We start from the raw sequence: 25,586 nt of genomic DNA, 5'->3' as shown, positions 1-25,586 counted from the left end.
CATTGACGGGCACCTAGATGCCCTAGGGATGGGCCCAGCAGAAATAAACGGATAGTGCTTCGTTACGCCCCACTGGATGCCCATGGCACAAGCTGCAGCAGGAACCAGAGCACACCCCGCAGGTGTGCAGTGAGAACACTCCGAATACGTTCAAAACTGGAATGTGACCTGTGAGCATCAGACTGGCTCTTACCTGTCGCTGCTTCAGGAAGTCCAGAGCAATCTGCACATTCTGTAACCTGTGGAAACGCATCCTGCCCTTCTCACGTGGCTGCAAAACAGAGGCAGTGCGTCAGTCCAGCCATCCCATGGAGGCAGAACTAGGGCGTCTTTGCTACACATGCACAGACCCAGTTCCACCCCTTCCCCCAGGTGTACTTCCTAAGCCTCCTACTGGAAGTACTGGAACCCAGAGAGACCCTCCCTCTCGCGGAGGACTGGGGGAGCTCACTTCATTCCAACCACCAGCCTAATTATGTTCCCTCTAAGTCTAAGCAAAGACCACGACATTCAATACACTTGCTTGGCCTACCGCATTCAATGTGCCACCTAGGACGGCCATTTCCTCCTCTCTCAGCCCCAACCTAACAGCCAAGGCACAGACAGATGTGAGCAGGAGACAACAATTCGCTCCCAGAGTGCGTCGCCGTAACAGCAAAGCAAGGGCCGAAAGGAGGAAGATGCAGATCATAAAGATTTCTGGATATGGTGAACATACTCCACCAGCATGAGTCTGTCTTTCCTGCTAATACACTGCCGCGTTCTCTTGCCCCCTTCTGGCTGCTTAACACTGTCCTGTTCTATGCAGAGGAGTCTTTATTATCCCACAAATCCCCTACGCTGGGGCGTGGAGCTAGGAAAACCCTCCAATAACTATCTCCTGCTCCCAGCCCATCCATCGACCCATGGTCCTGACCACAGACACCGACTTGTGACCTCAACATTTGCCCCTAGTTTCAGTATCACACTTTGTTCCCCGGCCTTTGCAGGCAACAAGCTAGTGCTGCCCACACACAGAGCTAAACCGGAGACAGCCACAGCCACTGAGGGCTCTTGCAGTCCAGCCAGCCCGCTCCACCACAGGGGTGTGCTTGGGTGTACACCCTATACTCACCTACCAGCACAACTGCTTGAACAGGGGAGAGGACAATTTGAGATAAAGTGAACCACCTTGCTGCCAACCTGCCTGCAGGTGGGGGAGTCCTGCCGGCCCAGGGGAGAGCAACAGCAGCCTTGTGATTTGCCAACCCTTGAAATGGTAGATGTGTCCTGCAATAGCTAATCGGCTATTAGGGCAGGGACTGCTCCGCTGGAGGAGAAAGCAGAGTCTCAGGACCAGCTGTGTCTGTTTCACTGCTACATGGACCCCAGTGTTTTCTGTCTCCAAGGGAGCTGACCAATCACAGTCAGGCTACTGACCAATGTACACAGCAGCATCCATGCTGGGCTACTGCTCTGAATCTCTCTCTAATGGACAAGGAGGGGCGGCTGCTCCAGTGAGAGCCTGTGATCCAACCAGGAGCAAACGGTCACGTTCAGTCACCAGCCCCACCCAGCTCCAACACCTACATTTAATCCGATTCATTTACAAATAGCAACTCTGTGCTGAACAAGGGCTTGGGGAAGAGGTAGGAGCTCTGCTGAAGGGCGGATCGTGGTGCAGAAGCTCAGAGCCAGCACACAAACCCAGCTCTGCAATGAATCAATAAGAAAGGAAAGGAGTTGGGGCTGGGAAAATCAAAAGAAGCAATGGCTTCTAAATACAAACGAGAGGAGTGAATTGTCTGAGGAATCAGGAGCAGCAAAGAGACTCTCTGGGTCAGCAAAGACAAAGGACGTTTCATTCTTTGTTTTAGGACGAAAGCCACAGGAAGGTCTCCCTATGCTCCAGCCCCTGGCAGAGAGGTGCAACAGGCGAGTCATTTCCTGTGCCACGCCACTGCGGCTGCCAGAGTGGCTCGGGAGGGGGAGCAGAGAAGAGAGCTGTAGAGAAGGAAGACACAGCCCAGATCGAGAGGGTTGGTAAGAAATGTGATCATTTCTACCAGCCAGAATGCTCTCGTTCTTACTTGGGGGAGGTGCAATCCCCTTTGGGTAATCCTTGGCTTGGGTAAGGTTGGGCCTGCCGGGAGCTGGGTCCGCTCCACATCAGAAACACTGAGAATATGTTGCTTAAAAACAGATCTGTTATCATGCAAGGTTAATCCTTGCTGTCTGACAGCAAAGCCACTGCACCCAGTACACATGGATGTGGTACACAAGGCAGAGCATCCCCATGCAGTGAGAACTGTTAGCAAACATCAGATGATTCATCCTAAAGGTTGTTTGCGCCGTGTGAGTGGAGAGAACACCATGTCCCATCCAAGAGCGTGCAGGACCCCAGCGGCTTTATCTGGGGATGCGTGAGAGCCAGGGGTTCATCTAGGAGCGTGCGCCCTTCCCATCCCCGTGAATAGACTGATTTCATGCTCTCACAGCAAGTGGGTCAGCATTCTCACACTGCAGACCACCAACACTGTAATGCACTCTCAGATAATCCAGTTAACTTTAACAAAGCACTGTCCAGAAGGAATATGGGATTAGCTGCCTTTTCATTTTCGCTTCTCACTCTCCACTTCCCAGGTACACACCCCACATATCACTCCTCTATTCTAACGTGCTTCCGGGAAATTTATTATCCGGGATCAAGAACCAGCTGCTAGTGGAAAGGAGCTATGGCAAATTCTCCATTAACCCACCTGAACCAGAGGGAGGGGAAGGCCAGAGGCCACTATGGTATGTCTACACAGCAACTAGACACCACGGCTCAGGCTCGTGGGGCTTGGGCTGGGGGCTCTTTCGTTGCTGTGTAGAGATCAGGGCTCAAACTGGAGCCCGGGCTCTAGGACCCTGAGACGTTGGAGGGTCACAGAGCTTGAGCTCCAGCCCGAACCCAGAAGCCTACACAGCAATGAAACAGCCCCGAGTCAGCTGGCCTGTACAGGCCAGCCACGGGTTTTTCTTTGCTGTCTAGACGTACCCTGTGTGCCCTATGCAAAGCTTGGTTACATCTGGACTATCTGATGGCACTCCAGTGTCAGTCTGTATTACATTGCTCCCAGGAGGGAGTCAACCTACTGCATCACCATCCTCCTCCTCCTCCTGCTCTTCACTGCTCGTGCGACGCCAGGAGGGCGCTTTTGCCAGGCGGAGGGTCTTCTGGCCTGAAGGGTCCTTTTGCTAACAAACGTGGCACAGACAACACCAGTGGGATAGTCACAGAAAAACAGAAAGGAACTAAAAATGCAGCACATGGGAAAAGAAAAAGAAACACATTGCTCACCAGCCTCCCTCCCCTGAAAAGGAACATGAAGACTAGCTGGTTATCCTGGATCTTGCCTGCGTCTCCCCTGGGGACCCTACCGGGGCTTGATTCAGACACGAGAGGTAGACACAATGGCAAGAGCTAAAGTAGATTTTGAAAGAGCTGGGAACTCAGAGACAACTTGTTTTAGGTCAAATACTCGTTTCTGGGCTCAGCTGAGGAGTAACTGGATGAAATTTTATGGCCTGTATTATACAGAAGGTCAGCTTATACAGATGGTCATGTGTAATGGTCCCTTCTGGCCTTAAAGCCTATGAGACAGCGCCATCAACGTTTAGGGCAGAATAGTCTAAGATTTCTTCCTGTCTTAGCTGCAGCAAACGATACCGCAGTATCTATAACAGTCCAACCACTTCTGCCTACCTCCATGTGATTTTCAGTATAGGGTGCCTAAGCAGAGAGATTTCCCTAGGATAAAACTCAATCCGAAAATCAAAAATGTTGTGGAGAGGGACATGATAGGCCTGTGAAGCATCTAAATCCAACACCCACAAAGCGTAGCTTGGCATTTCAGGAGGGCAGCTGAATAACTTCACACATCATCTCACAGATCCTATTTTAGGGGTTACTAAAATAATTCCCTCCGAGCTGCGCTACTGCACCAAAAAAGTATCTTCCAAGAGCTAATTAGGCTTGTTGGCCTAAAAAAGGGGCAAGTGATTCTACTCTCCCCAGATGCAAGGGAAGATGTTTGCATCCTGCAGAACTATCTACCTCTACAGATCCAGCTTGTAGAGTGGTTGCAAAGCACATGACAGGAAAGCCTAACATGCTACTGAAGAAAATAGATGGAAAAGCATGGACACCAGAAACCTGGTGTCTAAATTGAGAATGAACACAAGCAGGAAAATCCAAACTGGCAGCTAAATGGCTCAAGGCAAGTTTATCTGCAGCTGCACTGATGCACCTAGCCCCACTGATTTTCAACATTTAGGCAATTCTTGTAAGATTCTGAAAAGACCTATCTTTGGACGTGCCTGGAGCTGCACCCAGCTTTCATGCTAGAATGGTCATGTGGACGCCTCTGAAAAAGCATGGCTCACACAGATCTCATCTGCTGAATTAAGGGACTGTCTTTAAACACCATTCCAGCTAAAAAACATCTAGTATGGCCCTCTCCTGTGTCTACACCCCGCGGCAGCGAGTCTCTGAGCCCAGGTCAAGTGTCTTGAGCTCACTGCGCTCCTGCTGTAGGGCTAGAAACAGCAGTGTAAAGGTTTGGGCCAGGGCTGGCTCCAGGGCTTTGAAACCCGGCGAGGAGGTAGGGTGTCAGAGCTCAGGCTCCAGCCCCAGTGGGAATGTCTATTCTGCTATTTTTAGCGAGATCCCGAGTCAATTGCTCCAAAAATGTGTTCTGTCAAGGCACAGAATAACCACGTAAATCAGTTTTGCCCCATCCACACTAGCTGGACAAACCGTGTTAAAAACAGTTTCAGCTTGAACCACCATCATCTTTCGTTATTTAAATACACAGAGATGCAGTGCAGCAGTATTTAAGCACCGGTTTCAGAGTAGCAGCCGTGTTAGTCTGTATTCGCAAAAAGAAAAGGAGGACTTGTGGCACCTTAGAGACTAACCAATTTATTTGAGCATAAGCTTTCGTGAGCATAATAAGCATCCGATGAAGTGAGCTGTAGCTCACGAAAGCTTATGCTCAAATAAATTGGTTAGTCTCTAAGGTGCCACAAGTCCTCCTTTTCTATTTAAGCACCGTTTCCGAATATGTTTGGGAGTCCCAAGGAGGTTGGAGAAGCTGGTCAGATTGTCTCAGTTCTCCTCTTCAACTTATAGGGCAGGTCGACACAGCAAAAACAACAAGTGAATCTCCACGCCCAGGTCAACTGACTCGGGCTCTTGCTACAGGGCTTAAAGTAGCAGAACAGACACTCCCTCGAGAGCTGGAGCATGAGCCCCGAGACCCTACCTCCTCGCTAGATTTCAGAGCCCAGGCACCAGCCCCAGCCTACACTGCTGTCTCTAGCCCTACAGCACAAGCCCAGTGAGCTCCAGTCACTTGACCTGGGCTCAGAGACTCACCACTGCAGGTCTGGGTTTTTCTTTTTTTTCCCGCTGTGTCGATGTATCCACAGACAGAAAGGCTCATATTCATCCCTGCTCGTGCACCACTGAAGTCAATGGCCTTAATGCCAGGAATGATTTGGACACGACGAGTAAAGTTTTCAAAAACACCTACGCGGCGTAGGCACCTAAGCCTCACAGAAACTCAGTGAGATTTAGGCTGTTAAGCACCTAGGTCATTTCTGAAAATGGGACTCAGGTTCCTAAGCCATTTAGGCCCTTTTGAAAATGTTAACCAATGCCTGTAAAAGAGACAAACAAATATTTAGAGTGGTCTATTGTGAAAATCAGCAGGCAGCGCTGGAGGAGGGGAAGCTAAGCTAAGCTCCCCTCTTGGAGAGGGGAAAGTGACACTAAACCTGCCCTTTTGTCTTCACCCAGCATATTGAGTAGATAGTCCCAAACGCATATGAGCCTCACAAAGAGAGTGAATACACCTGTATCCTAGGCACCTTTAACCTAATCACATAGTTAGGTGTTATCCAGGAAACCAGCATGATGAAGATGTAAAAAAATAAATTTAACACAAAACCAACAAAGGCCTTGATGTGACAAGGAACGCTGGTCAGCCTAGCACAGCAGAAGGCAGCGAGGAGGAGAAGGCAGTACATGGATCCAGTCTCTGGTGGTGAAAGCCACAGCAGGGTGGCTAAGCAAACTTGGAAACTCACCAGTTTCACTCCTGACAGAACCTCCAGCAGAGAGATCAGGTTATGCCCATCTCGCAGGTCTTCATACAGGTCATTGATGTGCTTGCGCACCTGCGGGGCAGAGAAGGAGGGTGCATTTTCAGGGATTTCATTCATTTAAAATGGTTATTCCAATATTCTCTCTATGGGAATCGGGCTCCAATTGCCAAAGGACCCCAGCAGAGGCAGTTACCGATTTCAGGCACAGAACAGATCACTATAAAGCCAGCATTACTCCATGCAATTCTAAAAGGTTCCCATGCAGCCACTTTGCTATAAAGCAAGGGGATGAGAGCAAATGGCAGCTGTGTACAGGATTGGGCCTTGTGTAATGGCAGCTTTCACATCAACAGCAGGAGTATCCTGTTAAAAAGACAGCAAAAGGAGCCAATTTTTCCTGTTTCTTCCAAGATAAGCCACTCTTCACAAAACTCACTGGCAACCCGGTCAGACCAAATCTTTACCTTTGCCACACACGGACTGAGACTCTGGGTTCAACTCCCAGCCCTGCCACTTATTTTCTTCACGACTTTGGGCTAGTTACTTAGTCTCTTGCTGCTTCAGTTTCCCATCTATAAAACGGGGCTCATGAACCTTCCCTTCCCCCTCCCTTTGTCTTATCTGTTTACAATGTAAACTCTGAGGCAGGGATTTACACCACCACTTAGCACAAGGGGAGCCCAAATCTCAGTTGAGTCCCCATGTGCTACTGTCATTCTAATAGCAATAATAAATAATGCAGTGATTCTCTCACACAATTTTTTAAAACATTACCACACCAGCTTATATTATCCTCCAGGAATGTCACATGGCGTTTGCCTTCTGTTAAGGGCAGTCAGGTGTTTTTCCCTTTCTTTGCCGCGGGAGGGGATGTGTGAATAGGGTGATTGTCTCTCTCTAATTAATGTATAAGGCATTGGCTACATGTCAGTAGAGACTTGACTCCCACGCTGCCTTCTTTACCCATAAAGTTATTTTTTTGGCGGGGGGGGGGGAGGCGTGCAGCTTAAAGATTAGTGCACAGACCTGCAGTTTCCCTGGCCTCACCGCAGTCCACAGCAGGCTGAAAAGTACAATGGCAACACCTTTAAAGTCCAAGCCAAAAACTTTCAGTTGATGGAAAACATTAATTAAAAAATACCTGGCAGTTAACCAAGACGACTGGGAGGCACCTCAAAATACTGCATTAACCCTGCTTAGCTATTCAAGATACAAACCTCCCATTGCAGACAACACGTGAGAGACCAGCCCCGCTGCACAGAATATAACAGATGGGCACCCCTGGATTCAAACCCAGCAATCTTTCATGGCAGAACTGGCTGTGTTAAGCCATCTAGATCCTGGTCCTGATCCAGTTCACATGAATGTAAGTGTGTAGAAGTGTGTATCCCATCAGTGATGGACAAACAGGCAGAGCTGCCAGGAGCCTTCTGGAAGGCCACGGTCTCTGAACAGGTAATTTGATGCACAGTGAAGGCAGAGATCCCAGAAAGCAACTGAAGGTTTGCGTGTGGGCTCCAGGAACTTTAACCTGGAGTTCTGAGTGACTATTGCATCCATGGTGAATGGTAAATCAGGGGGCTCCAGTGACTTGGCACCAGTGGGTGGGAAAAGGTACCGGATTCTCCCCAGAAAGGATCTTCCAAGCCTCTTGAACGTTAAAAACAAAAATCATCAATCATGTGGCTGGCTCAGAATAAAATCGGACACAACAATGTTTAGTACAAACAGCTGGAGTTACTGACTTGGCCTGCTAATAGCTCTGATCTCAGCCGCAAGCCCCGTGCCCTGTGCACTGCTGCAGAGGTGCGCAGCTGGAAAACGGACAGAACTAAGGAAACAGGCTCTTCACTCTTTTTGGCGACAAACGTCTTTCTTTTAAAAGACGGAGACTAGTCACCGCTCTGTTCAGATTGGTACCGGACACCTTCCAACAGGCAGGACCCCAGTAAGTTTACAAAGCCATCGCTAACCAGTCAGGCAGCCTGCCCGGATACAGAACCCCTGAGCCCCTTCCCACTTCACTCATTTACACACACAGCCCACTGCAACTCCCTGGTTACCAAACCACCACTTAGAAACCAGCCTCCGCTTTTGCTGGTGCAACAAGCAGCGGGGTCTGAGAAACAGCAGTACGGCCCCAAGGACTGAAAAGATCCAGGAGTTGAGCACATCAACTTAGATCCTCAACTTTCATGGAGGGGTGACAGCGTCCCTGCCTCTGAAATCCTTCACTGTGTTGTGGGATCTCAGGCTCCCCAGCTCCTCCTGTGTCACCCCTCATTGGCATCTGATGGGGGTCTACAGAATTCTAATAGTACCCCTGCCACAGCAAACTCAACCAAGAGCCCAGCTGCCTCTAGAAAGCAGAACAATGGTGTAAGGCAGGAAAGGAGAGACAGATACTGAGGAGGGAAAGAGAGGGGAATGGTGGAAAGAGATCTGATGGGTAGAGACTTTGTCCCAAAGGCAGCTTTCTGTCACTTTTCTGCTAAGAAACAGAGACAGAGAAAGAGACTCTGCTCTGGATAAAAGCAGAGATCTGCCCGGCCTCCCAGCATTAACAATGACACGATGTATTCCGCTGGTTTCCCTCTTTCACAGCGTTTTGCCATCACAGAAGGATCTGACTGGCAGCACCAGCTTGCACTGGGCAGCAGCCACCAAAGACCGTCTCGTTCAAGCAAGACGGACGTCAAGCAAGGTGCTCAGGAGGGCTCCGGGCCCAAACACAGAAGAGCCGGTGTCTATGCTCTGGGAAGGAGCGGCCCCTCCCCTGAGAGGGAGAAGGGCAGGGTGTAAGTGGAACAACCAATACAGCTCTATGAATAAAGGGGAACAAGCGAGCTTGGGAGGGGAAGGGGGAACAGTTCCTCTCATCCCACCTTGCATGGTAACTCCCAAAACACCCCCTCACCAAAGGATTTCAGGGAGACGTGGGGTACAGTTCTCTTTCGGGGCGTCATTGCCAAGATTTTTACATGCTCTTTGCTGGAGCAAACGATTTTTCGATTCAGAGGTTAATGACATGGTAGGGGAACGTTTGCCGAATGCTTTAGGACAGTCCCAAGAGGTCGCCGTAACATCCAGTTCTGCCCCGGGGGGTCAGATCAAGCGAACATTCCAGTGCCTCTAAACCCCTTCAGAACTCTTCTCCAAGGCCAAAGCAATGCCAGCTAGTGCCGGTCCAGAACAGGCAAGGCCAGACCGGAGCAAGTTAGGAAACTGTGCGAAGTAAGGCATGACTCTCACCTTCATCAGGTGCTTATTGACCCACTTGGTGAAAGTTTTCTTCTGGACTCGGTCCCGTTCATCTGTTAAGAGAACACACAGATGGGTCTCAGTTAGCATTGCTCAGGTGAAATCTCACCAACGGGCCACACACCCCTTCCCCATTCAGCCCAACTCTCCCACCTTTGGATCCCACCACACCCTGCTAACAGCCTCCTTCCATGTTCTGCTGGGACTACTCCAGGAACGCGCAGGACAGGGGTGCAAGTAAGCAGGTACAGTCAGGTACGCCGTACCATTAAAGTATTTATTACCGGTACGCCGTACTGGAAAGACACATGGTCAGACCTGCAGGGCTCTCCAGGGAACCACAGCGGCGAAAGGAGCAGAACGTAAGGCCGCCGCTCCCAGAAGCCAGCGCCTTACGTTCCTCCTCTCGCACAGCTGTACCGGTACCGTCACCCAGCACCGTCCTCTAGCGCGGCTGTACCACCCCCAGCCCAGCCCCCAGCCCTGTCCTCTGGTGCGGCTGTACCGGTACCACCCCCAGCCCAGCCCCCAGCCCTGTCCTCTGGCGCGGCTGTACCAGTACCACCCCCAGCCCAGCCCCCAGCCCTGTCCTCTGGCGCGGCTGTACCAGTACCACTCCCAGCCCAGCCCCCAGCCCTGTCCTCTGGCGCGGCTGTACCGGTACCACCCCCAGCCCAGCCCTGTCCTCTGGCGCGGCTGTACCGGTACCACCCCCAGCCCAGCCCCCAGCCCTGTCCTCTGGCGCGGCTGTACCAGTACCACCCCCAGCCCAGCCCCCAGCCCTGTCCTCTGGCGCGGCTGTACCAGTACCACTCCCAGCCCAGCCCCCAGCCCTGTTCTCTGGCGCGGCTGTACCGGTACCACCCCCAGCCCAGCCCTGTCCTCTGGCGCGGCTGTACCGGTACCACCCCCAGCCCAGCCCCCAGCCCTGTCCTCTGGCGCGGCTGTACCGGTACCATCACCCAGCCCCCAGCCCTGTCCTCTGGCGCGGCTGTACCGGTACCGTCACCCAGCCCCGTCCTCTAGCGCGGCTGTACCACCCCCAGCCCAGCCCCCAGCCCTGTCCTCTGGCGCGGCTGTACCGGTACCACCCCCAGCCCAGCCCTGTCCTCTGGCGCGGCTGTACCGGTACCACCCCCAGCCCAGCCCCCAGCCCTGTCCTCTGGCGCGGCTGTACCGGTACCGTCACCCAGCCCCCAGCCCTGTCCTCTGGCGCGGCTGTACCGGTACCGTCACCCAGCCCCGTCCTCTAGCGCGGCTGTATCACCCCCAGCCCAGCCCCCAGCCCTGTCCTCTGGCGCGGCTGTACCGGTACCACCCCCAGCCCAGCCCCCAGCCCTGTCCTCTGGCGCGGCTGTACCGGTACCACCCCCAGCCCAGCCCCCAGCCCTGTCCTCTGGCGCGACTGTACCGGTACCACCCCCAGCCCAGCCCCCAGCCCTGTCCTCTGGCGCGGCTGTACCGGTACCGTCACCCAGCCCCCAGCCCTGTCCTCTGGCGCGGCTGTACCGGTACCGTCACCCAGCCCCGTCCTCTAGCGCGGCTGTACCACCCCCAGCCCAGCCCCCAGCCCTGTCCTCTGGCGCGGCTGTACCGGTACCATCACCCAGCCCCCAGCCCTGTCCTCTGGTGCGGCTGTACCGGTACCACCCCCAGCCCAGCCCCCAGCCCTGTCCTCTGGCGCGACTGTACCGGTACCACCCCCAGCCCAGCCCCCAGCCCTGTCCTCTGGCGCGGCTGTACCGGTACCGTCACCCAGCCCCCAGCCCTGTCCTCTGGCGGGGCTGTACCGGTACCGCCACCCAGCCCTGTCCTCTGGCGGGGCTGTACCGGTACCGCCACCCAGCCCTGTCCTCTGGTGGGGCTGTACCGGTACCGCCACCCAGCCCTGTCCTCTGGTGGGGCTGTACCGGTACCGCCACCCAGCCCTGTCCTCTGGTGGGGCTGTACCGGTACCGCCACCCAGCCCCCAGCCCTGTCCTCTGGTGGGGCTGTACCGGTACCGCCACCCAGCCCCCAGCCCTGTCCTCTGGTGGGGCTGTACCGGTACCGCCGCCCAGCCCAGCCCTGTCCTCTGGCGCGGCTGTACCGTCCCCAGCCCAGCCCCCAGCTCTGTCCTCTGGCAGGGCTGTACAGACCCCAGACAGGAGACGCCACTACGTGGAAGGGCTGGGGGCAGGGCTGGGGGCAGAACAGCCGCGCCGGAGGAGCTGCTGGCGTGGGGCCACCTGGCGGCACCACATTCTGCTCCTTTTGCCGCTGCGGTTCCTGGGGGAGCCCTGGGGTTCAGAAATCCATGTCCAGCGCAGCAGGACAGAACACACACGCACACACACACACCCCCGGTAATGTGGGATGGGGAGAGCGCGGGGGCCTCAGGCTGGGGGCAGGGAGAAGTCACATGGAAGGGTCACCTGGGGAGGTCACTTGCCCCCCTTTAGCTGGTGCCCCCCTTTGTGTCCCTCCCGTGCGTCACCTATGTGTACCGGTAAGAATTAAAATCTCCTTGCACCACTGCGGCCGGAAATCGGAGGCCTTGGGAGCACATCTACCCCACATCAGAACGGAGGCTACTTCGTCCCGGGTTAGCCATGGACAGCGCAGCACGGAAGCGTAAGTGTGCCTACAGAGGCACACGAAATGATCGACAAAGTCACGTTCCCTCTATCCCACATGTCAACGTCAGTTCTCTCCTCCTCCCAGCTCTGCTTACAACTGAACAGCCACACGGAGAAAAATGCTCCTAAAACACTCACCCTGGTGAAATTAAATGTCCAGGTCATTTTAAAAGTTTCAGACGGGCAAAAACAAGTTTGATTTGAACAGGTGATGTCCAAGTTGCTACAATGGGAATAACCACTAAGTACTTCTCCTTCCCCAGAGACAGGGCCTCTTACCAGCACAGTGCGGGTATAAGGCTCTTCCGAAAGGGCCTATAAAGAATTTCTAGCCCCTAACTGGGAAATTCCTTTAAGGAACCCATCTACAGTACCTGCTCGGTCACTTACACTGAGGTTCCCTAAGCAAACATGACAGTAGAAGAGGATGAGAAGCTATAGGAATAAGACTCTCCCTTAATAATCCAACAGATTGTCACTAGCTACAGCCACATGGCAATGGAGAAACACACAGGCTGCACCAGAGGAAGAGGAGAACCTGTCATGGCCCAGGCCTGTGGAATGACATACCAGCATAGCACAGAGAAACCAGTAGGAGACTGTGAGACTACCAGACCCAGAAATCTCATTGTCGTTCGTGTAACATGCTGCACCCACGAGGCATCCCCAGCCCTCACCCCACACATTAGTGAGGGGATACTGGGGTTCATTAGGAAAGGGAAGAGAGGCTTCTTCCAATACTGAGTCCCTGGACCCCCTTGCCAGTAGAGGTACAGCCTCTCCCCAACTCTCCAGAGAGGGTGAGTTTTCATGGGCTTGTGTTATGCAGGAGATCAGACTACATAATCACTGTGTATGGTCCCTTCTGGCTTTAGGATCTGAACCTATGTTCAAAAGACACAGAGATCTGTTCAAAGGCCCTGCTTGGGTCTGCCAATATATGCAATTAGCAGCTTATTCTTTCATTGTATTTTTGGTTCATTGGCTTTTAAAGATTGAATGCTTATTTCAGTCGCTGAGCTCAGCCGGGGACACCCTGGCTAGGTCCCTGAGAGCTTTAATGTCCCAACAGTTTAGCAGGAGCAACTGGCTCATCCCCACACACACCCAACGGTTCACTTCTCAATGCAGTTCCTTGTAGCTGGACATCCGACGGGTCCGTCCCACCAAAAGGGCCACAGCACTAATGAGATCTGAGACCTTAAAGACTTCTGTAAAGAAACCTCTGACAGGTTTCCTGGTTTTGAGGCCCAGGTGCTCAACAGGGGAACTAAATGCTCTTCCCACGGAGGAAATTGGGGCTAGATCAAACTTCAAATGGAAACATGGGAGGGAGACGTCTGGCAGGGTTTGTTCTGCCAGTTCTCAGTTAAAAGATACATTAAACGAAGGGGAGAACAATCAAGGAGATAGACGCCGGCAAAAGCACAAGGGTAAGAACTGGCCAGCAGGACCCACCCTTTACTACTTCAGGTAGGAGAAGAATAAACAGACATTGGACGTTATTTGGAAAACTCTTGTGAGCAGTATCTGGCAATTACACTGACGAGAAAACGAGATCTACCAGGTATATATTTCTTTCTGAGCCCTCCCCGCCCCCCGCAACATGCTATAAAAACTCCACAGCCCACCTGTGCCACGACTGTTTTTCTGCATATAAAAGCCAGGGCCAGCATTAGGTGGTAGCAAGCAGGGCAACTGACCCAGGGCGCTACACCACAGGGGGCCCCGCCAAGCTAAATTGCTCAGGCTTTGGCTTCAGCCTTGGGCGGCGGGGCCCAGGGATTCAGCTCTGCATGGCGGGGCTTTGGCTTTCTGCCCTGGGCCCCAGTAAATTTAATGTTGGCCTGCTTGGCGGCCCCCCTAAAACCTGCTCGTGGCTCCCCAGGGGGCCCTGGACCCCTGGTTGAGAACTACAGCTCTAGACAAAACACTCTCCTCCCTTCCCCTCTCTTTATCACACCTGTAGAGAAGAAAGGGATCAGGGTAAATCCCCTCAGCAGCTCTGCCAGCTCCTGCCTCAAATGGGATTTTCTGGTTTTACCAGTTTAATCTGGAGAGAAAACTGGCGCCTCCGTACTGGACCAGGGCAGGCAGCACCTAGAGGGTGCTTACTTCACAGTCTCTGCAGCATGCAACATTCGTAAGTGGTGGCTTCCCTGTGTTCGGCTTTACTGAAACACCACGAACAAGCAGCAATAATGATTCGTAGCATTTTTCATCCGTAGAGCTCAAAGAGCTTTAACAAAGGTCAGTAGTATTAGCCCCATTCTACAAATGGGGAAACTGGGGCACAGAGAAGTGAAGTGATTTGCCCAAGGTCACCCAGCAGGCCAGTGGCAGAGCTAGGAACAGAACTGAGGTCTTTCAGGTTCCCCAGGCCAGTGCTCTTTCCACTAGGCCACACTGCCTCTCCTACAATGCTTGGCATTGCACCAAGCAAATCTTTGGCAGACAATTAGATTCCTGAGTGGTTGAATGTTATCTACTGATAAGGGTTATAAATGCTTCAGGCAATCAGAACTAAGCCTGATCATGGAATAATATAAACAAAGATTACCCTCTCCCATGGCCCTGACCAGGTCTCGTCCAAACCCCAATCCCTTCTCTGGCTTCCACAGCGTTCCAGCATCAGCTACAAGCTATTCACTTTCACAGCTGTGCACAAATCCACCCCTGCCTGCACCTCCGTTTTCAACTTCACCTACACCTCTTTGCAAATGCTCCCTTCGTCTCCTTCACCCCAGCCCTTCTTTCCCAATGCCCCTAATGCTTACAAGATCCTCCCAGTTAAGGTCCTCCAAGCATTCCCCAAGTCCTCTTCCAAAAACTCCTGAAAACCTCCCTGTACACCTTGAAGCATCCCAGCTACAAAGACCAAACTCCACTCTGCCTTCTGCTCAAGAGCATCCTCTATAAATGGGATGGGTGTTGTTTTCCAGCACCCTTCTCTTTGCAGGTATTTACACTGTGCTCATCACCATGATACGTGAGAGTCTCAAATGTGTCCTGAACATCTCCAGCACTCTCAACTTTTCTGGACTCTCTGCAGACAGAAACATCCATCCATCCCCCACACCCACACTCCCTGGACATTTCACGATTGCTCCCTCTAGTATATTTCCCAAGACTTGGTCCTGTCTTGTTTTTAAATTCCCAAGAGATAGGACTTCCACCACTTTCCTTAGGCACTATTCATATTTCTGTTACAACAGCACCTGGAGGCCCCAGTCCTGGTTGCCGTCCCATTGGGATGGGCATTGGACAATCTAACCTAATGACAGAGATGAATCACTGAGTTGCTGAGGCACATTTATCTGCTGGCCAGCCCAAATCCCACCGAAGCTGCTCACTAGTGATAAGATGGGCCGAGTGGCATTGCACTGCACTAGTGACCTTTACATGTCTGAGGCACCTCTCCCCCTGAAGGTGCTACACAAACTCCACACATACAGCGGCAGCTGAAAGGCACATGGTATATTGCTGTGGGGGGGGGGGGAAGGAATTTAAATTTGGGGCAATACAAAAGAAAATCCCTACTCTTACGAAAAGTGCCAGAGGACCATGAGCACAAATAACCCCAGGTTTTTAAGGTCCTGATTATTTGTTATCTTAAACCTACGGTTGCCAACCCTCCAGGATCGTCCTGGAATCTCCAGGAATTAAAGATTATGTCATGTGATTAAACCTCCAGGAATACATCCAACCACAACTGGCAACCCTAATTCCATAGAATAAATCTGGTGAAAGGCCCGTTCTCAGAAGATCCACGTTGCCCGTCCTACCACTGAATTGGGAGTGGGAGACTATTGTCATCACTTTCTGATCCAGCTGAGCTCAGACTACTGTCAAACACCCAGTCTGAACCAATCTACCCACATAACAACGCACACTGAGTTTATATCCTCTGTAAACAGCAAAATGGACAGTGCACCCGTGACAGAGTGCATGCATATACGTGGGTCTGCACAAGTGTGTGAACAGTGCAAGTTTCAGCCCAACATCACCCCCCTCCCAGTGTTCACATTCAGTGACCCCATGGTGCACATGACCCTTGGCCTCCCTGCTGGCAATGGGGGATGGGGGGAGGGAAGAAGGCTCGTAGACCTCTACAGTTCACTTTGACTTGTATTCATCCTCACTACTCTCAGTAACTGCTCCAGGCCAGTTCCCTGCACTGGTTTCATCCAGCAGTAAGTGGCCCCTTCCTTAATGGGTCCCTGTATTGATTTCTGAGCATCCACAGATTCCAATGTGACAGATTTCAGAGTGGCAGCAGAGTCTGTATCAGCAAAAAGGAGGAGTCCTTGTGGCACCTTAGAGACAAACAAATTCATTTGGGCATAAGCTGTTACTGAGTCAGTGAAGGAGGGGCAGTCAGTTACTGTAGCTCTCTGGGGAGAGATCTGACTGATACGCAGGAAGCCAGTTCTCAACGCAAGGAAGAGACCAAACACCAGTTTAAGAAGAGGAGCAAACTATTTCTTCAAGACAGAAAGAAAAAGCAAGCAAGCATCTCCCTCCCTTTAAACTCCTCCAGACGATAGTAGACAATTTGTGACCGGCCTGATTTGCATCTTGACCGGACAGTACCCTATAGCACTCTATACTATTTAGTCTCTTCCGTGGTCACAGCACTTGACACAGCCACAGATCCAAGGCCCTGAGATTTTGGAGGCAGCCCCACAAGCCTGAGAAACCTCATCCCATCCCACCCCTCCAAAAAAAAAAAAAAAAAAAAGGCTGGAAGGTCTGTAAGCACCATCTTCATCTTTTAATCTCCTTTCCCTTCCCACACTCCAACCAGCTGCACAGTCTGCTCTTGTGCCAGAGACTATCTATATACTCCCAGGACATCCCCATTCCTTTTAAACCTGGTCAGTATCATTCCATCTCCTATGGAATACCTCCTGCCTTCTTTATGATGTATTTTTTCTGGGGGCTGCTGTGAGAAAATTCAACGGCACTGCAATGTCACTGCAGCCGGGTCCGAGATGGAGTCCTCCAGGTTTTTTATCCCTCTGAACTATTCCTCCCCCTTGTAGCACAGCCAGGAAATCAGGAGCTGAAAACAGCCAACAGCCTGTTAAAAATACAGCCCTGCCCTTGCCATGTGAGATTATTGCTTAAGCATGGCTTCCTGGTAAAGCAGCAAGCAGTGTAGCGAAGCATACGGACCCAGAAGAGGGCAGCTAACGGGCACTGGAGTCCAACTATTGAGATATAAAACTGAGTCGTCATACTCTCCCCCCTGCTTGAAATACCACCCTTCTCCCAAAGCCCAGCCCTCAGGCCCACGTCTCTTCCTGCCTGCCCTGCTCTACATGCTATCAAGACCTTGACGATAACCCAGGCTGGTTAAAGCATGAGAAGACGCCTGCGTTGTAGCAGATTCCTCCCTGTGAGTCAGAGGAGAGCAATGCATTTCAGATTCTCTCCAGCCCTCCAGGCGCTAAAGAAGTAGACTCAAGATACTAACCGATGCAGCACATCCGGCATACCAGGTGTGCGTTCAGCTCCCTCTCCCCTCTGTAGATGTGCCACATCTCCACTGCTTGCTCTCAGCGCCAGCAGAGCTAGGTCCTCAGTGCGCCCCGGGGCTTTTGCACTGGCATCCTCCACAACCGAAACAGGAAAAGTATCTTCAAGTCAGTCTTGCGCGTGCTGGCTGGGTCTGTCCCAAGCAAATGTCTCTTCAGGTCTCCGCTGGGGCTCCTCCCACCATTTCCTACCGCCTGCTTTAAGACACAGTTCCCTTTCAGGATCTCTTTCAGGGTTCTCCTCACCCCTTGGAGAGGAGTTCTCCCCTCATCAACAGGAGAGCCCAGAGGCCGTCACTCTTCCAGCCGCTCCCAGCTTGGAATGGCAGGGGAAGCACCAAGATCCAGAAGCAAAGGGGACTGCCTTGTAGAACAACTTTACACAGCCACTGGGCACAACAGACCTGCGCCTGCAAAACCCCAAACAGCCACCGCTGGGGCAGTTAAACTTGCCACTGATCATTCAGAATCAGCACAGACATTGCCTAATATCCTGCTGAGCCATGCATTAGGCTAGTCCTCATCAGGCAACATCCTGTGTGAAGAAGTCACAGTCCCCAGTGTCTTCTCTGACCCAGGCAGACGCAGACTAGAACCCCTTGCAGAAGGGGGCTTCAATCAATATGAAAATTCAGTGCCCACATGCTGTAGACAAAGCCCCCTGACTTGTCAGGCTGATGCTGTTCTTCCACACAACCAGGAAAAAGAAAGTTACTCTCCACTCCAAGGCTCCTGGAAACATGCAAGAGGCATTTCACAGAACCGCATAGCTCCAGGCCATAACAGGAAGACAGAGGGGGTAGCTCACAGTGCAGGTCACACTGACTCCACGTACCTGGGAGGTGACTTTCCAGTATATCAGCTTTGCATCTGAAAGCCCAATAGGTCCAGCTTACTGTCCCACCGCGCCTGAGAGCAGCACCCTGAATGCAGCAAGGCCCAGAGTCTGCACTAACCTGGCACACAGGCTGTTGGTTTGTTTTTCCAACTTGTTTTTCAGTTCTTGGTTAATTGCACCAGTCTCGCAAACTATGACGTGAGAGAACAATAAAGGGCTTTTTCATCCACACCGGCCAGCCAGCAGCTTCTTCACAAATGATTTCCCCTGCCTCCAAGTTCCAGAGCTCAGCATCAAACCCTTTGGCTGAAGGCTGGGATCCTGCACACAGCAAACTCAGAACGGTGGCAGGAGAGATAACAAGGGCTGCTTTATAGCTGCTCTTTCCTTTCTTCGTCTAAGTATAATTCCTCTTCAGACCTTAGGCTGGTTTGAGCCCTGCCGTCCTCTCCAGAGAGGAAAAGACACTTTGCCCAGGAGCCAGATACAGCATGCTCGGGGCAGACCAGAGCAGACAGGTCGAGTAAAACTCTAGATTTTCTTCTCCTGTGGAGCGTTTGCAGGGGGCAGCTTCAGGGACCTTCCCTTGGAGATTTCTGCAGGCAAGTAGCTCCTGAGCTGGATCTCTCATCTCTGGTGCGCTTTCATAATTTCACACAGAAGATTCTTTTGCCCTGTTTTACCACCTCTCGGTAGTTCTTTAATTCTAATTACATTACACCTCCCCCACCACAACTACCCCAAGAGCTAATAATAATGCCCTGTTACTTCTTGCTAACAATATTAAGTCATTGAAAGCTTATCTCTCGCTGGCTAATCTTTTCCAGAGTCACCCTGATAAGCAACCTGTTACAGCTCCCCCTCCTCTCCTCCCAGTTCTCCCTCCTGCCTAACAGAGGCTCTCTGGCTGGCTTTCCTCTGGCCACCCCAGCCCCGTTCCCTCACCACCCAGAAGATATCCAATCAACGGGCCTTGCATTCCAGACGAGAATAGCGGGCAGGGGCAAAGCAAAGCTGCTATTGTCAGCGACCTGCCCAGCATGCAGGGAAAGGACGAGAGCAGAAGAAAGATTCCAGCAGCAGAGAAATGTCATACAGGACACCAGTCAGGACCAAGGAAACTAACGAGACAGATCCTGGCACTGAGTCTAGTAAAATTTGATAGCCTTAATTCATCTGAAATATAATGGTCAAAAGCATAGAGAGGGAAAGGAGGGCCTAGGACTTGGCAGATGTGGGGTCAAGTCCCTGCTCCACATGTGACTTTGGTCAAGTCACTCATCCACTCGGTGTCTCCGTTGCACATCGGTAAAACAGGGGTAAACAGCACTTCCCTACCTCACGGGAGTCTGATGTGCACAGACACATTAAGAATCAGGAGGCATTCAGATACTGAGATATCTGAGGCCATATAAATACCCAAGTTAGAGCGAATCCTTAGCACGCAGCACGCTCAGCTGGATAGGGTCAGACACTCTGGTAAAAAGGCCCTGTATCCTGTCTCTGCTGCATGCTGGTGGAGCTGCACTGGTGCAGAAAAATTCTTTCAGGTGTGTATTTCATGTATAATGCTTTCAGCTGTAGAGGAATCCTTCCACATCAACCGCGCCTGGAGCGGAACCAGACTAGCTTTAAGCACAGTTGCATAACAGTTTATCTCACTGGCATGGACAAGGAGTTTTTGTTTGTTTATAACAATCTATAATATAATTATGTGTGGCTGGCACAGCTGTGAGCCCACTGTGGACAGAACCTAAAAGAAACTCCCGACAAGTGTCCCAGCAGATATAATCTGGGCTAAATGAGCATCAAGCAACAATTCCAGGAAACAAATTCATGCTGCTCCATGTACTAACCGGGCTTGACTTAGCAGTTTGTTCCGGAGGTCAGAGCATTTGCTGGACCAAGCACTCCTGTCCTCCTGATCATTTAATAGATGAAACCCTGTTGCTTTGGCCATGGCCACCTCCTCTCTACCTTTTCTATATCAAATCTCATTCCAAGGACATTCCAAGGAAGGTGCTAAAATGAAGATCAAAGACAAGTGAGAGGCACCATCTGTTCACCTCTGCAGGCATCCTTAGTGCGGACAGCTCTACCAGTCACCAGAAGTAACAGAGCTTGGGGAGGGGAGATGATCACCCTTAAGGGAGGAAGGCATTTAGTTCCATTGTCAGTCACTGATGCAAACCCAGCTAGAGAGAGAACCTGAGCTGCATTAAAATGGAGCTTCTTTGGGTACAGTGTGGGAAAGCAAGAGGAAAGGTTTCTCCTCTCTCCCTAGCAATGGAGTCTAGCTAGGAAAGTCAAAGATAAACTTCCCTCTCACCCCAGACGAGGGCCCTGCCTTCCAGGTTGGGGTTGGTGGAGTGGTGTAGGGAGAAGACCAAGACTGAAATGAACAGGGTGAATTCCTCTTCACACCCTCCCCCACAACAGAGCCACCTCCTGGTCAAGATTGTGACTACAGCCCTGCATGGATATAAAATTCATATCTGCATCCGATCCAAGAGCTGCAAAAATGGTCTGTGAATATAATGTGGATATTGGCAGATTTTCAGGACTCGAGTTGTGACCAACACAAGGGAGAAGGATTTGACACTGCTCATGCATACAGTTTTCTATCTTTCAGATCCCGATCCCAAAGTTCAGGTGTGCTCTGCTCTGCGGGGGACAGGTGAGGGGAGTGAGCCCTGCACGGACGTCCCTGTACACGTTTTTCCTAACACTATTCAACAGGCACATCGCAGGCCAATCATCTGCCACAAGGAGAAGAGCTTAGATCCAGTTGCATTCCCAACACAAAGCCAAACCCCCACTAGGGGCTGCAGAGACAGTAATTCTGCACTGGGAAAGGAAGGCCTGTGGCCTATTCTCCCTGCCAGAAGCAATTCATAACTAGCCTCTTCTAAGCTGTCGCTCCCCACATCAGCTTTTCCCCATTTGTTTCAGAAAAACGTCTTCCAAGCCTGCCAGCTATCACCATTGTCCACACGAAGGCTGGGCTCCCTGGCTTCTTTCAAGTACTGATGGCAATCTGAGGAGGAGTCTCGCCCTCCCTGGACGGAGCGGGAGTTGTATTTATCAGTCGGGTCAATTTTCAAAATTTGGCCAGTTTGGAGAAATCCACTGAGTACCTGGGCAGGCAGGCAATTTTACTTAAAGGAGACGTGAACAGGATTTTAAAACTTCAGCTTGCCCTTTGGGGCTTCTTTATCGAGGAGAAAGGCAGCCTGAAATGTATGCAGAAGTGCTTTGTTCTAATCTTAAATATATCAGGGACATCAAGTCTGCTCTCCCCTAGCTTCGCCGGAGCATCTCTCAGTGGCCCCAAGATTGGCTACTGAGCAAGAACTCCTTCTCTGAAGGAGTGGTGCTGTTGACTAACTTCAGTGAGCCAAGGAAGTTTTTCTTAAATAGATGTTGATAAAAACAACAAAAGTTTTAAACATCTGACTAAAAATCCCACCTCCTCTCAATTGCTCAAGTTTTGCTCTGGATTTGGGTGGCGTCACCATTTCACTAGTTCTCCAGTCACCATATTTTTCAGTCTAGAGGATTTGAATGACTAAGGTAAAAAAACAAGCAAGAAGAAAAAATACTTTGGGGAAAAACTCTTCTGCCCTTCTGTATAAACTTATTTTAAAAGGTCATATATTCTATTTTGTAGGTCAGCTTTTAACTGTTCTGGAATATGGGGGGAAATGGAATGGCTCAGGAATACAGGGGTGATTAAAACCTGTATTTGCTACTAATTTGAACGGTGGCATGAACACCACTGAAAGCAGAGAGCTAAATGAAGAGGATATAGAGTTTAGAAATATGGATGGGAAATAATGTGATTCAACCCGGAAAAATGTAAACACACCTGGTGGAAAATCAGCCAGCAAGAGATGCCAGAGAGACAGGAGTTGGAAGGCATGTACAATAACTATATGGCAGAGGATGTAAATGCAACAGAGGAGTTTATTTATACCAGGTAAGCTACTATGAGATTACCCCGATCTTCCTGTAGGCTTGGAAGGGAGCGAGTGTGCAATATGCAGAGCTAGGGGAGGATAAGACATGATCTATACCAAAAAGGGAAAATTAGGCTGTTTATTAATGTAAAGGAAAACATGGATCAGATGCGGCTCACTTTTTCCATCACCTACAGTGCAATAGTTTTTAAAAGAGGAGGAACAGATTCCTCTGATACACTAAAGAATAGAGATTGCTGAGTTATGCTGGGATCTCAGAGACTGGGAACAGATAGTATCTCTAAAGAAATTAAATGCACACGTGGTGTGGAGACAAACATACTGCCAAGCAAATCTGTCTGAGGCAGCTTTGACACTGAAGAGATTAAGTGGGGAAGGGTGACTGGGTTAACTAGAGACATTACAGCTAATGCTCTGTTTAGAGGCGTACACTGTATAGTGTACAAAAGATGCAAAGGAAGGCATTTAGTTCCATTGTCAGTCACTGATGCAAACCCAGCTAGAGAGAGAACCTGAAGACAAAATTCACCTCAAGGAGTCTAAGCCAATCTATATGGTGTTTCCCCTCTGATGCCTTAGAAACCCAGTGTCTTCACCCATCTGGTTTGGGAAATGGCCTTTTAGGTTTAATTTTTGGAAGAATGAGATGTTACCAAAAGGGTTGGTGGACTGCAACATGCAGGGTGAGACAAAACCATCCCCCAGCCGTTGGCTCCAGGACCACGGCCTAGAGCCAACGTGCAGCTTTTGAGGAAGTAACACAGGAAAAGACTCAAGGTGGGCAAACCGAGCGAAATGTGGCTGCAGGTCGTAACCGATGCTTCAGCTGCATGTATGCAACAAAACAGTCCCAGGCAAGGACGTGACAATGGTGCGACTCCAGTCAATACCAGAGCACCATCAACAAGGATGTTTGAGGAGAAAACCAGGGCTGCACCTTTTAACTCCATTGAAATACATGGGACCGGAAGAAAGGGAAAGGGATAGGAGAAACATGGGAACAACTGGTGTGTTTGGATAAAAAGCTAAAATAGACCCAGTGTGCTGGGAGAGAATGGACTGAATTATTATTACTGTTTAACAATCTAGCATTTCCATTTCTAGGAGCATTAGGTGCAGAAAAGAAAACAACACACCCTATTCTCATAATAAAATATCCATTTGACTAGAAAGCTGTGAGGTTCATTCACAAGAAAGGCACAATGGCCTTCCCACCTAGTGTGTACAGGCTGACTGCCCCTGGGGACTCACTCCACTCACTTCCTAGCCCTCCTTTCCCTGAGAAGTCCAACTTGTCAGCCATTTCAGTCTATGAGCAACAGGTGGTCCCAAACCAAGCTTTGGAGGGGTTCTGATCCAGATCCAAATTTTGATCCAGTCTCTGTAACAGGCTGAAAACCACAACCCCAGATCCAAACACTTCCAAACTTTGGGAGCTCAGACCCATCTTTACAATAAGCATGTTATTCAGCAACATGCTCCGTGCATCTGTTAATTGCTGTTACTCAGCACCTGGATTGGGTAGGTTTGCTAAGGGATGCCATAGCTGCTGCTCAGCAGACTCTGAGCCAGAGCAGCAAGGATCATCACTCACCATCCCCAGCCATTAGATAGGGCTGCACTCTGGTTCCTCCACTTCCTCTCAGGCAGGTACAGGGCTGTCGCTCTATACTGCTCTACCTGGTGACCTGCCCATGAGAGATCACCAAACAGCTGGGGCATGGTAGCCACAGAGGGAACCGGGAAAGGTAGGTAGCCTCTTCCCACCTCCCGGAGTATGGGAAGGAGTCCTTTTGGGTTGCCTCCTGGACATGCTAACTGCAGAGAATGTAGGTGAGAGGGGAAGCCCAATTTCCTTGGAGGGGTAAGAAATGTAAATGGACAAAGAGTGAAAGCTGAAGGAGTGGGGGGGGGGGTTGGGGGGGAGAAGGATGGGAGGCAGAGATATGGACTGGAGGGGAGAGAAAACAGGAAACATCCAGAAGAAGAAAAAAGACTGGCTTGGAGTGAAAAGGACAGTGTGGAAGTGCAAGATAGGATAATATTTAGCACTTGTCTAAGACTTTACATTTTCAAAGTGCTTTATCATCAGCTGATGAATCCTCATGGCCGTGTGACATGGGCTCATATAATCCCTATTTTGGGAAACTGAGGCAGACAGCCTCAAAACTGCACAGTGAGTCAATGGCAGAACATAAACAGAAAATCAGGAGTCCTGCCAGAACTGTGTGTCCACAACAGGACTACGCTCTGTGTGTATGTTCTGACAAACATCTATTTTATTGTAACAAAGGGCTCTGGAATGGATTGTCTGTAAAAGAAAATGGCACAATGAACATTTTGAGCATGCCCCTACGGCCCCTTCCCTTCCCATCCACCCTCTCCACACCAAGCCTCCTCAGAGACCCACACTCTTTTCCCAGTGCTTCCAAGCAACTCCCTCTCCTGCGCCTCTCACACCCAAGCAGAGAGATCAGAAGAAAGTTTAGTAACAATTATGTAGTTATCTTTGTGCCCGGACTCTCACAGTGCCAGCCCTGACTCCACCCCACAGCAGGAGGAGATGCTGCCTCCCGCAAGGGGAGAGGAGAACAGAAAGCAAGAAATTCAGAGTAACTCCCTGTGCTGGGAGACACCAGAAGCAGCAGCCAGTCCGGAAAGCGTGTGCACTCTTTTACCAAAGCTGTTGCTCCCAGATGATGCTAGACCCCACACGGGGCTGCAGAACTCAGCCCTGTGTCTCAAATGCCATCAGGAATCACCACCACTTCCTGGAGGAAGGAACAAAATCCGTACACTTTTAACAAGTGGATGACAGCCATCTTGGTTCCTCACTCTCCCCCTCCTGCAGGCCCATGCCACATGACCATCCACCCCCTTCGCACTTCTGGGGACTTCCTGGACTCTGCTCGCAGCCAAAGCGTGAGGAAGGGAGGCAGGAGGTGGGAGATATAAACCCGATACTCTAAGGGCAGGAAGAACTGTACCTTCTCTCCTCCGTCTCCTCAAGTACAAGATCCCAGCGATGCCAAGAACATGACTCAGAACAACGACCATGGGCGGCAGAAAGGTCCCATCCAAAAGAGGCATTGTCACCTCTTCCCAACCTGGAGGCCTCCGTCCCGTTTCCACAAGCCCTGGGCTCTGGGTACGGCTCTACGTTCTTTTCTGCTGAGGTTACAGCTGCATGGTTTGAGCATCACAAGGGAAAGGCAGC

At 51.0% G+C, this 25,586-nt stretch overlaps 1 protein-coding gene across 2 annotated transcripts in view; it reads right to left on the bottom strand.

Annotated features, from left to right (window-relative positions):
- MACF1 (microtubule actin crosslinking factor 1) overlaps window positions 1-25,586 on the bottom strand; it is a gene marked incomplete at its 5' end in the record, with an annotated part of 251,969 nt that overhangs the window by 156,349 nt on the left and 70,034 nt on the right. For both annotated transcript variants that reach the window (XM_084652581.1, XM_084652582.1), the window contains 3 exons: window positions 194-271; window positions 6,115-6,204; window positions 9,385-9,446. In XM_084652581.1, the coding sequence (XP_084508707.1) occupies window positions 194-271; window positions 6,115-6,204; window positions 9,385-9,446 (230 nt within the window). The remainder of the gene's footprint in view (window positions 1-193; window positions 272-6,114; window positions 6,205-9,384; window positions 9,447-25,586) is intronic.

Source organism: Lepidochelys olivacea, assembly GCF_965140295.1.
Source record: "Lepidochelys olivacea isolate rLepOli2 genome assembly, chromosome: 19".
Classification (NCBI taxonomy): domain Eukaryota; kingdom Metazoa; phylum Chordata; order Testudines; family Cheloniidae; genus Lepidochelys; species Lepidochelys olivacea.
Note: the sequence above shows the minus strand (reverse complement) of the source record. Positions and strands in the feature narration are given on the sequence as shown.